The sequence below is a fragment of the Brienomyrus brachyistius genome, chromosome 11 (genome assembly GCF_023856365.1).
Source record: "Brienomyrus brachyistius isolate T26 chromosome 11, BBRACH_0.4, whole genome shotgun sequence".
Lineage (NCBI taxonomy): Eukaryota > Metazoa > Chordata > Actinopteri > Osteoglossiformes > Mormyridae > Brienomyrus > Brienomyrus brachyistius.
Window position 1 is genome coordinate 17,046,462 of NC_064543.1, and position 14,541 is coordinate 17,061,002.

Consider the following 14,541-nt stretch of genomic DNA (forward strand, 5'->3'; position numbering starts at 1 on the left):
GCTCTCTAAAGCAGATGAGTGTAGGTTTTATAATAGTTTCATTTTCAATGTGATGTTGAACAAAAGAACATGTTAAAAAAAATATGGTTGGAGATTCCCTTTAAAGAGAAAGTGGAATTATGGTTATATACATAAATAATGAAATAATATACACAAGGATTATGTTAATGGATAAAGTACAGCTACTTAGTAGACATGTAAGCACTATCGGTAATGAGGCGTGGGTGGGGAAAATATTACAGACTGTCCACTACCCTATTATACTCTCTCAGAAAGTGCCTGGTGCTTTTGTAGTAATCACATTACTAAAACATTACTTGAACTACAAAACGAGGCATCTATGTGTTCGATAAATATATAGATCAATCTGCTTTACTGTACTTTTTCCCTGAAGTATACTGTAATATGTCTTTCTGCCAGTCAGATTAAATGTGTAAAACATTGACATTTACAGTAATATAATTTTAAATGATAAGTCACCTTCAAGAAGTTACTTATTTTTTTGGATAGTATCGTGGCCTTTAATATGTTCAGTCACAGTCAAAGGTCACAGTAACAGTCACCTCCAACAAGTCAGAACAGGAAGTGATGTCAGGAGGTTCTATAAACATTTCCTTAAGCGATTCACTTTGTCATCATTAAACACGTGAACAGAATAGAATAGGATATGTTGACCAGGAAGTTATCTTCATTTTAAATTAAAATGGACTTCCACCAGTTTCAAGCAGTGCAACGTTTATTAACTAAAAACACCAAACATTACAGAGATAGTCATTTTATCCTGTCTAGCTAGCGTGATATCTACTGATTAACTGATTTCTATGATAAGATTTTATCAAATAGGAAATGGTCTTGGTCAAAACTATTGGAAACTGCATCTATGCTGTCTTGCTGGGTGTTTTATATGTATGACTTTGAGAGGTAGACTGAACGCTGTGTCTTATCAGGTGAAAACCCCAGGTTAGCTTAGACCTACAGGTGTGGACACACAGATGCCCATTGTTTTAAGGCTTACTGATGCATGACAGAAGACAACTAATCTGATTACACAGATGTTACGTATTGTTATACGTTGAAGGCAATGAGACGAAATATAAAATATTTAACAGACGTGGTTAAAAAATGGTACAAGTTATCATATGTCCAGGCTTATGCCCAACAGTAGGTGGCGTAGTGATTAATGACATGAAGTTGTCAGGCAAACATTACATTGAACACAATACCCTCTAGTGGTGGCAGAAGGGAGCCTTTGAAACTGACAAGTCGTGGGATTATTTTGTGTTACCAATAACCAACACACTGGATGGGGGGTGGAAAGTTGTTCAGCGGGTTAGGCCTCCATATCTGTGATCAGTAGGTTGTCAGGTCAGGCCCTTACAGAATCATGACATGCTGGGGCCTTGAGCAAGGCCCTTAACCCCCAATTGCAGGGGTGCTGCACACTGGCTGACCCTGGGCTGTGACCACCAAGCTTTCTCTCATTTTTCTATGTGTCTGATAGAGCACTGTATGGGGTAGGTGAGAAGGGAACTGCCATGAATCGATACATTATCACTGTTATATTCTACTTTACTTAGCTCTCATTGGCTGCTGGTCCATATAAGATGTAGCTAAGGAACAAATCAGTCATGTTACACTGTACTATAAATTGGCTCTAAAGACCTTCTGCGACAGGACTTCTACATATAGATAAATTCAGTATTTATAGCTTACATGTGATGCACAATGCATTTAAAGATACAGAAATTATATTTTTGCAAGGAGATGATCATTTGTATGCAGTTACTGTGAAATTCCCTAGATCCTGTGGTGCCCATTCACAGTCTACAATAGGGCTGTGTTTAAAATGAAGCTTGTCATCAGTTTGAATTGATATTATGAAAGGCGTTTGTGTCATTAAACATGGCTCCTTAACTGGGAACAGCTTGAGCCAGAACTGGCATCTAAAGTTAATTATTTTTAACAATAGTAGATAGCATGACTTATTTATGTAGCTGCACTGCAGCCCTCCTTTCCGGCTTCCTGCCGTTGAATACTTGTCAATGGTGGGAACTCATCTGTATTTCCAGTAAAGATGACACTGTAAACATTTCCTTAAGCGATTCATTTTGTCATCATTAAATACGTGAACAGAATAGAATAGGATATGTTGACCAGGAAGTTATCTGCAAGCAAGAAAGTGTACAGTAACATAAGACAATAAAATAAATATAATAATGCTACCTAATAATAATTAAATTTTCTGTATTGCTTATCCAGTGGCCAACCTGGAATCCATTCCTGGAGTACAGGTACACCTTGGCAATAATGTTACTAGAAAAATAGTTAACTGAGTAAAACTTACAATACTTGAAAAAGACTAAAAGCACTTTTAAAAGAAAAATTGATTGTGTTACATGTGTAGTTGCCAGAATAGGTGAGAAGACAGAAGTTCTTCTGTCCTTCATGCAGGTTTATAGACTTTTTTAGCATGAATGAGAGACCTCTGGCGCCCACTACACTATAGTAACGGAACTGCACACAGACTGTTTCAGTTTGGACTTACTTTTACTAAAATCACCCGAGGGAATATAAATGTAGTTAATCAGACATGTAAGTGTAAGTTTAAAATATTTGCAGAAATCCAGAAACTTGTGATGACTTTTCAAAACATACTTAATACATTAAGCAAAAAACTTGAAAAAAACTTGATTGATGTTTTCAATCCTTCTGCATTCACCACAACCAACGCAGTGGCTGTGGCCAGCTGAGTGGAAGATGGAGCTTCATTCTCTACCATACCCAGCCAAACTAAGAATACTAAACATTACAATCAGAGATGCCCTTTCTATCCTATTGAGTTGGCATGATATTCATTGATTAAGGAACGGTGTAATTTTATCAAACACTGACATCTAACCATTTATCCTCGTCAGGGTGGTGAGGGGCCTCAGACCTGCCCTACACCACAGGAACGTTTATTGATTACAAAATTAAATATTAGAACAAATACCTGAAATAGAAGATCTTCCAAGGAAATGAACATTATGCTAATGTATTAATAAAACACATTTTAAACTCAGTTGAATATCTGTAACCTCTACACAGCTGGAGCCTCATCCTCATCCTCTACATTCACCACAACCGTTGCAGTGGCTGTGGGCAGCTGAGTGGAAAATGGAGCTTCATTCTCCACTGTAACCAGCAACGTGTACTGACTCTTCTTCTCATAGTCCAGACCCTTCAATGGAAAACAAACACACAGGACGCTAAAAGAAATGTAACACTCTTTCTGTTTCGCTAACAACCAGGAAGTTTGTTGCATTGCTTCACTTTGGAAGGTCAAATGGGTCCCTTTCCTAAAGAGGTACTGGCAAGGTTTCTGGCATAACTGCAAATAATTAACTTTATTTAATAAAGATATTCACATACCGCCTCAGCTTGGGTCACTCTGATCAAAGCAACTGTAGCATGATGAATAATTGCCAAAAAACCTTGGAGTCACACTAAGTGAGAACCTCACCTTCTCTGTAACCTGGTCCTGCAGGCATCACTAACATCTGATGGATCCTCCTACTCTCTCACAGAGCATGTCTAGGTCCATTTGACCTGTCCACCCTACTTTGTTACTTTTTTCACCCTCGCAAAAGGTCTAACACATCCCAATCTGCTTCAGTTACCAAGGAGAATGACACCACATCACTGCCAAGACCGCATCAGACCATACAGTGCACCTAGATCCTCTATCTCAGGCTGAAATGTGGAGAAATTAGACTCCCTATGTAATGGGACAAGCTCACTCTTATTTCAGGATATGTAAATATTAAAGAAAAGTCTAAATTGTTAGGTTGCACTGCAGGTGATTACATCATTTCTTAAACTATTTTTTTTATCTGTTTTCAAATTTTGACAGACTAATAGCAAAAAATTAACTAGCAACACATAAATTAACAACTTCAAAGGGACGAAGAAAAATGACTCCTCTCTGAATTCAGACTGAAAAGGTCATAAGAACGAATTTACCTTCACAGTTTTAATAATGCCATCCACATAGCAGGGTCCAGTGCTGACGTTGAAATAGCCTTCATCGTTCCCTTGGACTATCTCAAACTTGGGGAGCCAACTAGGAGTCATTGGCTCATCGTTGTCGTACACAAACATTCGCACCACTTCCACATCCTTTCTATGCTCAGGAACAGACACTGAGTACTATCACAAGAGAAACACTGAATTACCACGGTGCACTGATCAAGCTGCCAAATGGTACTCAGAACCATGGTTTGCTTCTGTGTAATGCTATTCTACATAAAATTTGAATATTTTCACCAATAATTATTAATGATACTAGACTTACAGAGGACCAAGGAAATTGAGGGGCGTAGCTATTCAAAAGCAGAGCTTCATTCCTGTCCTCCACATTCACCACCACTGTCCCTGTGGCTGTGGGCAGCCGGATGGCAAATGGAGCTTCATTCTCCACTGTAACCAGCAGTGTGTATTTGTTCTTCTTCTCAAAGTCCAGCTCCTACATCAGGGAAACAAGCACATTTAAAATAAATTATTTGCAAACTTGTATCCATGGCAGCTGTTCTGATGAAGGAGCAGCCAGATCCTCGAGCTAACAGCCAGCAACACACAAAATGACTTAATTAACTCTAATACTTCACCTTTATTAGAGTGACGATGCCATCCAGGCCACCAGGGGCAGTTGACACTCTGAAGACATTCCCATCATTCCCTTGGATAATCTTAAACTTCGTGAACCAGCCAGGAGTTTCAGGATCATCAGCATCATTCACTGACAACTTCACAACTTCAGTGTCTTTTTGATTTTCGGGCACAGACACCTCATACTGTGGACAGAACAGGATCATTAACATGAGCACATATCAAGTAGTGATACTACTGCGTTGTAATTATTGGGTGAAACCTAACTTACAGTTTGTGGGTCAAACTGAGGAGCGTTGTCATTGCTGTCCGTCACAGTAATTATGGCTTTACAGGTGACCAAGTAACCATTTCCCATCATATCACCAACCTGAACTGTCAATGAATACTGAGGGTGTTTCTGGAAAGAAAAAGTTCAGGTCACACATTTGTTCAGACTGAGAGCCGTTTTTGGTCAGAGGAAGAAAAGCCCACCTACCTTCTTATCAAGTTGACCATTATTCAGTCGTATCAGCCCACTAGTAGGATTAATAGCAAACATGTCTGGAACAGGTAGCGGTGGATCTTGACTTATAATGCTGTATTTTAAGGCTGCATTACTAGTCTCAGGATCATCAGCATCAGTTGCCGTGACACTCAGGATCTCATACCCTAAATATTTTAGGGGAAAGCACATGCAAAAATATCAAGCTCATGCAATGTCTGTATCAAAATTCTTGCCTTGCAAGCAGACCTTTAGCAGCAATGTGAAGCATATCAGCACACTGTACCTTCACCCACAGCTTCTGGAACACTGCCCATATATACATCTTGTGTAAAGACAGGCTTGTTGTCATTCTTATCACCCACTGTAATTATGAATTCCATAGGGTCCTCTTTTGTAAGAGCAGATCCAACAGCAGCAGCGTGAGCCAGAAGCTGGGGAAAGAAGTATCATTTAGGCATCTCAATTCAGGCTAAGTTTCTTTTCATCATTATTAAGGAAAAGTGAAGCAATGCTTACGGTATAGCTGGAACACTTCTCTCTGTCCAAAGGCTGTGTTACATAGAGCTGGCCAGAGGTTCTCTCCATAGTGAAAATGTTTTTAGGTGCCTCATCTGCTCCAGGACCAGTAATCCAGTACTGCATTACAACTTCTTTATCCTTACTGGACCTGATCTAAAAATAAAAGCATTGTTTATTGGATGAGCATAAAAGTACATAAGACAGTTGAAAGCAAAGCGTCAGTAAAGTATAAAAATGTGACATACCCGAACCACAAATTTAGGATAGGGACCCATTTGACCTTCAAGAATTGTGATTGGAGGAATCACCCACTCTCTCTTCCTTCTTCTGAGACCAGCTGAGGACCTTGGAAACACCAGCTCTGGGACAGACTCACTGCCATCAGACTGGAAAGCAGAAGGACACCATGGAGTGCAAACTAATCACACTTCAGGACTTGAAACAAAATGGACCAAAATCACTGCAATCATTCAATACATCCTACCTGTTCAGCAGGGACATTTTCCACACCAAGCAGCACATGGCTGGTCTGTGGCTCAAGCTGCACCCGGACTCTTGCAGTGACCTTCTTGCCCACTGAGTCCCAGGCATGAACAAAGAAGCTCTTGTGCCCTTCATGTAAGGTCACAGACCTTTTTATTAGGACAGTCCCATCTGATTCCACCTTAAAACGGGAATCTGCTGAGTTAAAAAGGAACCGCTGGCGCCCACTGCAGTCATCATACAGAACTGCAAGAAGAAACAAACGTTAATATACACCCACCTCCTAACCAGGTATCCAGTACAGGGTTGCAGGTCTGTACTGGATTCTGTCCCAAACAGTACAGGAATGCCCTGGATGGGACGTCATTCCATTACATGGCACACACAGGATAGGCAGTTCAGAGATGGCGTTTGGCAGACTGTCTGACTTTCATGATATCGTCTATTCACTGTCTGCACTTTAAGGCTGATAGTAAGTCAACTCAGTCTCCATCTGATATAAAATAACCAAAGAAAAGACAAGACTTCTCTATGAATTTTTGTATATTATTCTGTTAGTCAATATCAAAACAAAGTACAATATATGTATCTTGTATTTTTCATACTAGTAAATTTTTGAGAATTCAACAATGTCAGAATCTAAAATATTACTTTACCTCTCCCTAATCTCCTTCCCTTGTCCAAATATTTTTGATCTGCTTTGAACAAATAAAATTGTTCTGAGAATCCAGGCGAACATGGTGTAACCTCTTCACAGGACCCGAAAGTGAAAACCTGAAATATGCAAATTTACAAATAGGTAAATCAAGAGTTTTCCAATGATATAAACATTTTATTTGACAACTAAAAAAGAAAAACAACATCATATTGACAACCGACAGGCGAAACATTATTTAAAAATGTTCACCAAAGGTTGTATGCAAAGGAAATCTTCCAGGCTCATATTTCGCTCTGTGCAGTACGTGTGGATGGATGTAAAAAGCTATACAAGGACACGATCATTGTTTACACGCTTTTAAAGTTTTGCAATGAAAAACCAAAAACAACCTCCAACTCCCCAAAACCTCAAATAACAAAAGTTGCAAAAGCTTGCTTACATGCACGGCTGGATCTAGAACTGGGCAAGGGTGGGCAAAATCCTGCTCTGTCCACCCAATTGGTCAACTGTTGCCTCACACCTCTGGGTCCCAGGTTCGAGTCCAAAAACATGCTGAGGCTAATTGGACAGTGTGTGAGTGACTGGTGTGTGACTGTGCCCTGCGATGGACTGGCTCCCCATCCTGGGTTATTCCCTGCACCGTGCCCATTGTTTCCGGGATAGGCTCCCCCAGCGACGCAGTAGGATAAGCGGTTTGGAAAATAGATAGATAGATAGATAGATAGATAGATAGATAGATAGATAGATAGATAGATAGATAGATAGATAGATAGATAGATAGATAGATAGATAGATAGATAGATAGATAGATAGATAGATAGATAGATAGATAGATGGATGGATGGATGGATGGATGGACGGACGGACGGACGGACGGATGTTTTTGTTAACGAGCCAGCGCGCTAAAACAGTACAGTGAACCCTCATATCCGTTAATATGGTAAGTGCGGTCCCTGTTACCGGTGGTTTACTGCAGCTTAAAAACAGTAAGCGGAAAATTCCAAAAATAAACTTTTAATAAGTTGTACATTTCGCATCGCTATCAGTAGCCTTTCCACTCTGTCCTGGCTACATAATATAATTGTTTTATTTAATTATTAGTTAGTGCTGCTGATGTCTTATTATGTGTATAATTTTAAAATTAAACTTCGACGGATTCGGCAATCCTAGGTAGGTCTTGGAGCATATTCCCCGCGGATATGGGAGCACTACTATACATAACATTTGACAGTTAACGCTAACGTTTATATCAGCGTTCCGACAATACACACCCTAACGAGGTGTTACTATACCGACAGCCTGCAGTTTGGTCGTCCTGCTCCCGCTGCTACGTGACAGATAGATTACGTGTTACAATGCACTAAAATTACCACTACACAGCCATCAACGCCATGCAACGATTTTTGGTTCTCAATTCAAAGCTGCGAATAACCAAGCATCGGGACCGGTGCCTTGGAGTCGAGCGGGCAATTACACCGTTAAACCTTCCCTGCCCACTTCACACCAACACAGTGCAGGTAGCCGGATAGTTTGTTTGCAAAGCTAGTTTATGGTTTGATCATTTTAGCTTTTAATGTTTCAACTATAATACTGTTCATTGTACATATTCTACTCTATGTTCTTTTATCAGCTCATGAGTTTTAGTTCCTTATTTGCTTTAAAAATGCCGATAGATCAATACAAAAGCTTTTAAGTCAAAGTTTAACAGAAACGTCTACCCAAAGAACCTTACAAAAAAAACAATAATAATTAATAACAACAGTAGGTTCTTTCCTGATTAGAGAGATGACTGATCTTAAAGCATAAATGTTGAGTTCCCAAATTCCAGTTCAAACATGGAATATGAATATGTCCATGCGCCCCACTATTTCTCTGGTCACAAGCAGCTACTGCACTGTAATATAGTCCATTATGTGAAAAGCTTTCCACCCAAAACTTTTAATTGCGCCCACCCCAGTCTAAGCAGTCTAGACCTGGGCTGGCTTACCTGGACCAAGGAAAGGATCACTCCCAGCATCCACATCCTCATGATCAAGTCTGTATATTTTCAGAAGTGTCTAAACAAAATTTACTTGAATGAAAGTGTATATTTGCACACGTAATCAAACTAACTAAACGTGCAGTTGAGGAAATAGTAAGAAAGGAAACCTGAAAGCACAAAGGAACGACAAGTAGAATAGCTTGATATTACACGCAAAGAATGTCTTCTACCCAAAGTCTAAGGCAAATCACAGAATCACAGTCAATTTATACCTTTATCTGATATTGACGATGTAAACTTGTTTGTGGTGCCAGATGTCCAAGGTCTTATCCATGAATAAAAAACAGTGCGGATAACAAAAATGGTACAAAGTTCACAAAAATCTCCAGACTTCAACAAATAATAACCATCCATCCTTCCATTTGCCAAACCGCTTATCCTACTGGGTCGCGGGGGGTCCGGAGCCTAACCCGGAATCAATGGGCACGAGGCAGGGAACAACCCAGGATGGGGGGCCAGCCCATCGCAGGGCACACTCACACACCAGTCACTCACGCATGCACACCTACGGGCAATTTTAGCAACTCCAATTAGCCTCAGCATGTTTTTGGACTGTGGGGGGAAACCGGAGTACCCGGAGGAAACCCCATGATGACATGGGGAGAACATACAAACTCCGCACACATGTAACCCAGTCGGAGACCCGAGCCCGGGTCCCAGAGGTGTGAGGCAACAGTGCTAACCACTGCACCACCATGCCGCCCCCAGATAATAACCAATGAATGAAAAATAAAAAAACATAACATTTCAGCCAAAAGGTAAACGAACATTTTTTTTGCATTTTTATTTAATTGGCTTTTTATTTATTTATTAGGTGCTATTTTTACCCAAAGCAACAGACATTTTTTGAGAGAAATCAGGGTTATACAAACTGGGGCAGTTGAGGGTTAAGGGATAAGTATATTCCCCAGTATAGAGACAGGCACAGAACCATGCTTTATGTTGCACTTTTAAAGGGTTAATGTCAGATGTACTCTGGCCTAAGAGTGCTCTGACCGACACCCCATGGCGACAGCAAACCATACCTGAACTGCAGTGCGGAGTCCCGGCTATGAAAGTGGTCCTTCGAGCCTGATAGGTTGTTACCATGGTATTCCCAGGGCATATTACTTCCAGCTCAACACCTGCTTGTGGCCAAGACAAGTATGAAATCTGTGGGGGTCAGTGCCCATCCGACCCCACCCTCTGTGACCTTTCCACATTTGGCCAGCAGGTATTGCTGGTCACTCTGCCTCTTATTAATGTTTATCGGTTTTCTGTTTACTCTGCATTTGTTATGTTCTATTATGGTTTCCTGGTCATAGCTTCACCCTGTGTGTGTTTAGTTCACTTCCGTAGTTGTGTTCATTTTATGGTTTTAGTTAATTCCTCATTTCCCCCCCCTGTTTGTTTCTGACTCCTTGCGGTCCTTGATTTTCTGCCTTCCCTGTTTTGTTCAATTGTGTTAATAAACCGCTTTTATCTTGGAGTCACTAGTGGATCGTCCGCTCTTTTTCCTGCCCGTGCCATGCTGCGTTGTGACAGAGATGTGCAGAACCAAAATGAGAGTATGATATATTTCTCCTATCTCATTTTTCTTCTGCATAAAGATACACAAAATCTCATATTAGCTTCAGACTGCCTCAGTGTAGAGAGCACTCGTTATGAACTATTCTCGTCAAATACCTGTATGAAACTTGTACCCATATGGACAGAAAATAAAATGACTTCTTAGGTTTGTGCTGGTTTGTGCAGCAAAAATAAGCATTTGTATTTTATTGCTTTACAAATTTCAATTAGCCATTCATCTTTATCAAGTACTACTTCAACTATTTTATGTACTACTGCAACTACATTTATTAGTAAAATTTATGTTTTTCTTGTTTGTTTTTATCCTCAAATTCAATCCCATATTTGGCAAGTCACTTACGTCATGGACAAGAAAAAGTAGTCAGCAAAGTTGTGCCATGATTAACACTATTGCTTCGTCCCTCCAGATACTAAGGTTCGAGTCTCCACCATGTGTGTGGAGCTTTTGGCTCCAGTGTTGCTCATTAAAGAGCCCAAGTCAAGTTTGGCCAGATTTGTTTGTCTCAAATATTAGTCCTGTGCTCTGCCTCACGCATGTCGGCTTTATTTCTCGTAGTCGATCGTAGGAGAATTGTATCAGACGAAATAGCAACTAAAATGAGGTTAAAACGAGAATCACAATTTTGTCTAAGCAAGCTTTAGAAGAACAAACCCTGGGCAGTATAATTTTCTTCTGGGGTAATTCAGCAATTCTTGGCATATTAAATTTATTTGTATATCCTGCTCTTGTGAGGATAACGGAATACATTTATGTCCCATCCAGAACATTTTTTTTCCCCAGATCCCTGATGGTATAACGTCTATGGTCAATTAACTACACAGTTTCTGCATGTTTTGGGTGCTTGGAAGCAGTTTTGAAAAGACATACAAATAAAACTGCCAGACGAGTAGTTTCATATCACAAGTATATTACTTGAGGTCTGTGCATGTGTTAATTACTACTCTCTTCTTAAATACAAGCATAGCAGTCAAGGGGGTAAAACTGAAGTTATTCAGAGTTCTTTGATAACCAAGTCCATATAATATTAGGGTTTACAGGAATACTGGCAATTTACTGGGCTACGAGCAGATTTTGGTCAACACACCAAGTCTGATCTGCATGCCATCCTCCTCAAAAGAGGTATATTAAACTGTCAAAGTTCAGGGTTGTTCAGCACTGCTGTCTATCATCTACTCCAAGAGAAGCCGTTCTTTCATGAAGGAGACCAATTCAAAACATAGAACAAGTAGCTTCAGATTACTAAATGCCAAAGCATCAGTCCAAAGGCATTTGTTTTTAATATTTTAATAAAAATCTTTAACAAAAAGTCCTAACAATAACAATGAATGCAAGAGTGAAAAAACTCATAAAAGCAAAGTGAAAAATGTCTTTAAGGCACTAAATATGACTATGAAGGAAATTAAAACTGAGCATGGATAGCACTTTAAAATATTCAATCACCTTTAATCATCATTTCAACAATTAATCCAAGTTCATTAGGTGCATATATAGGTCCTGCAGCCGCCCGCATCAAATTCAAAACACTGATGCTCGCATACAAAGCCATAAACGGTCTGGCACCATCCTATCTAAAAGACCTCATCACACCCCGTACTGCGCTCCGATCTCTCCGATCCTCCAGCACTGCTAGACTGGTCCCACCACCCCTCAAGGCACAAGGACGACACACATCTCGGCTCTTCTCTGTCCTGGCACCTAGTTGGTGGAATGAACTCCCCCTTGATGTCCGAACAGCGGAAACCTTGGCTATCTTCAAGTGACAACTCAAAACTTTCCTTTTTCAGAAATACCTGAAGTAGTACTCTGTATTCTTACTCAGCTCTTTTCCGTGTGTGTGTGTGTACAAAAAAAAAATTTTATTGCACTCTCTCAACAGTGTTCGGATAGATGGTATTCATAGCTTGGGTCCTTATTGAGCTAGTATCGGAAAAATTCATCGCAGCATCTTGAAACACTTATGTAAGTCGCTCTGGCTAAGGGCGTCTGCCAAATACTGTAAATGTATATACAAAAACTGAAGTCCTAGCACCAGATCAGTCTTCTGAGAATGATCTCACATTCAAAAGCAACTCCCATTAAACCACAAGTGTGGAGTAAGACCCAGACAACAAGGCAACAGTTTGTTAGGGCAGAGCGACACAGGACTCATCAATGGCCACAAGCACAACGTCTATCACGCGACCTTCAGTCCTCTTCACCACCACCATACATGTCAGCCAGCTTCTTAAATCGCGGCCCCCATTCATTTAGGCAGTTGTAGTCTTGGTCCTCCCCAGAACTGGAGGAGTTGAGCGAGCTGAGGGAACCAGCATCAGAGCCCCCTCCCTCATAATCAAACACCAACAAGGAGTCATAGGGTGGAGCCGTTGGATCTGTATCTGCAGCCTTTAAGTTCTGTAAAGTTCAAAAAAAAAAAAAAAGACCATCATAAAATCACTTTAAACCATATTGACAGCAACGGCCAAATTTGTGGATCAAGAACTGCAGCATAAATGAACCCACGCTCACGTCGCGTGACGTGTACAAACCACTGTCCACTCACATCGTCAATGAAGTTGCCGATGTCCTCGGGGTTGGCAGGCCTGGGCCGGTACTGTGGTGCAGCCAGGAACGTCGGGGCCACGTCATTACGGAAAACGTCTGGCCTGTTATCCAGTCCTCTGTGTATCTGACTTAAGTCATAGTCCTGATTGCAAGGGGGCAGGGTGAAGACAGAACAACTTAGTTGACCGCAACTCTTCTAAATACAGGACAACACCCTTAACAGTCCTTGGTTCTCAATTCTACAAATTTGGCATGTTTCCCAGAGCACTCTGATGTAGACTAACCCAAATCAAACTTGGGCATGATTTAAACAGAGCGGCACACAGGCGGGGGATGTTTCACCAAAGCGGAGTGCGACCGAGTGGTTCAAACCATGCAAGTCGTTAATTGGAGCTTCTGGAAAATGCACCCCTGAACGATCTATACTATTCAGAGCCTTTGGCACCCACCTGATCTTCCTCTCCACCACCTTCCTCGTCATAGTAGTAGATGTTGTCCCGGATGTCGTCCTGGAGCAGGGGCTCCTCCTTCGCCCGAGTCCTTCTTCTCAGGAACATGAGCAGCAGCAGAACAAGCACTGAAGGGTGGCAGGGGAAGGAGATCAGGAGGCTGTGCCAATTCTACAATACATACAATTAAAAACCACCCAAGACACAGAGGCACTACTTACGAAGCAGAAGTAAGATTGCTGCCAAGATTCCCAGAATCCCTGGCAGCTCCAAGCCAGCAACGTATTTGTCGTCACACGAAATGTCCTTTCCGGTGCAGTCACAGACATCAGCAACGAGAGTATTATCTTGATAAAGGTTTTGACTGTCAAAGAGCCTTAGGACCACATTGTACTTGTCCCGTGGCAGCTGTTCCTTCAATGTGAGTATAATGCCTGTACCTGAAGAGGGGGGGCAAAGTTAGAATCAGAACATAAAGACCAGACTAGATTTTTTATTTTTTTTAAGAAAACCTCATCCAAAGACCCCATCCGTTTAATTATAGTCTGGAAACATTAAAGCCTTTACTAACTGTAATAGGAGAGAACTGATAGTAACTAGCTTTCCATTTCAATACAAGTGCTATTTAATTTGTCAGCATGGAAACTGTATTTTCTGTATTTTGCTCATATTACTTGACTAAGAATGCTGACTAGTGCCCGATTAGCACAATTCACTGGCCCCAACTAAAAGCAGATTGGCCCCACCCATCACTCACTGATTCAAAACATACTATTGACTACAATCACTGTAGCCTTTGTTTCAACATATCTGTCACCCCACCACATCAAGGGGATAAAGTACAGTTGGAAATCCCAACTACCAACCACCCCCATCAGTTGTTTCCCCTCTTCTACAAACAGCTACATGCTTACTGCTTTCATTCATTCTTGCAGTCCAATTGTTGTTGGATTTATCCCGAAGCTCCACTCTGAACGGGGGGCCGAACTGGGGCCCGTCCTTGTCACTGACGGAGAGCAACACCGGCTCGGGGTTCTTGTTACAGATACGGATATCTCTTTGGTCGATTGTTGGAGCATTATCATTCACATCCTTCAGTTCCACAATCAATGTCCCAGTCCCTGTGGTAGGAGGGGCACCTGC

General features: G+C 41.0%; 1 protein-coding gene across 1 annotated transcript in view; it reads right to left on the reverse strand.

Annotated features, from left to right (window-relative positions):
* Positions 1–14,541, reverse strand: part of LOC125704124 (uncharacterized) — a 68,886-nt gene that overhangs the window by 17,749 nt on the left and 36,596 nt on the right. Inside the window, exons 13-24 of the mRNA XM_048969454.1 lie at positions 14,313–14,537; positions 13,620–13,838; positions 13,399–13,526; positions 12,948–13,091; positions 12,593–12,799; positions 8,782–8,835; positions 6,793–6,910; positions 6,138–6,382; positions 5,899–6,039; positions 5,651–5,806; positions 5,418–5,565; positions 5,126–5,298 (exon numbers count right to left, since the gene is read on the reverse strand). Of these exons, the coding sequence (XP_048825411.1) occupies positions 5,126–5,298; positions 5,418–5,565; positions 5,651–5,806; positions 5,899–6,039; positions 6,138–6,382; positions 6,793–6,910; positions 8,782–8,835; positions 12,593–12,799; positions 12,948–13,091; positions 13,399–13,526; positions 13,620–13,838; positions 14,313–14,537 (1,958 nt within the window). The remainder of the gene's footprint in view (positions 1–5,125; positions 5,299–5,417; positions 5,566–5,650; positions 5,807–5,898; positions 6,040–6,137; positions 6,383–6,792; positions 6,911–8,781; positions 8,836–12,592; positions 12,800–12,947; positions 13,092–13,398; positions 13,527–13,619; positions 13,839–14,312; positions 14,538–14,541) is intronic.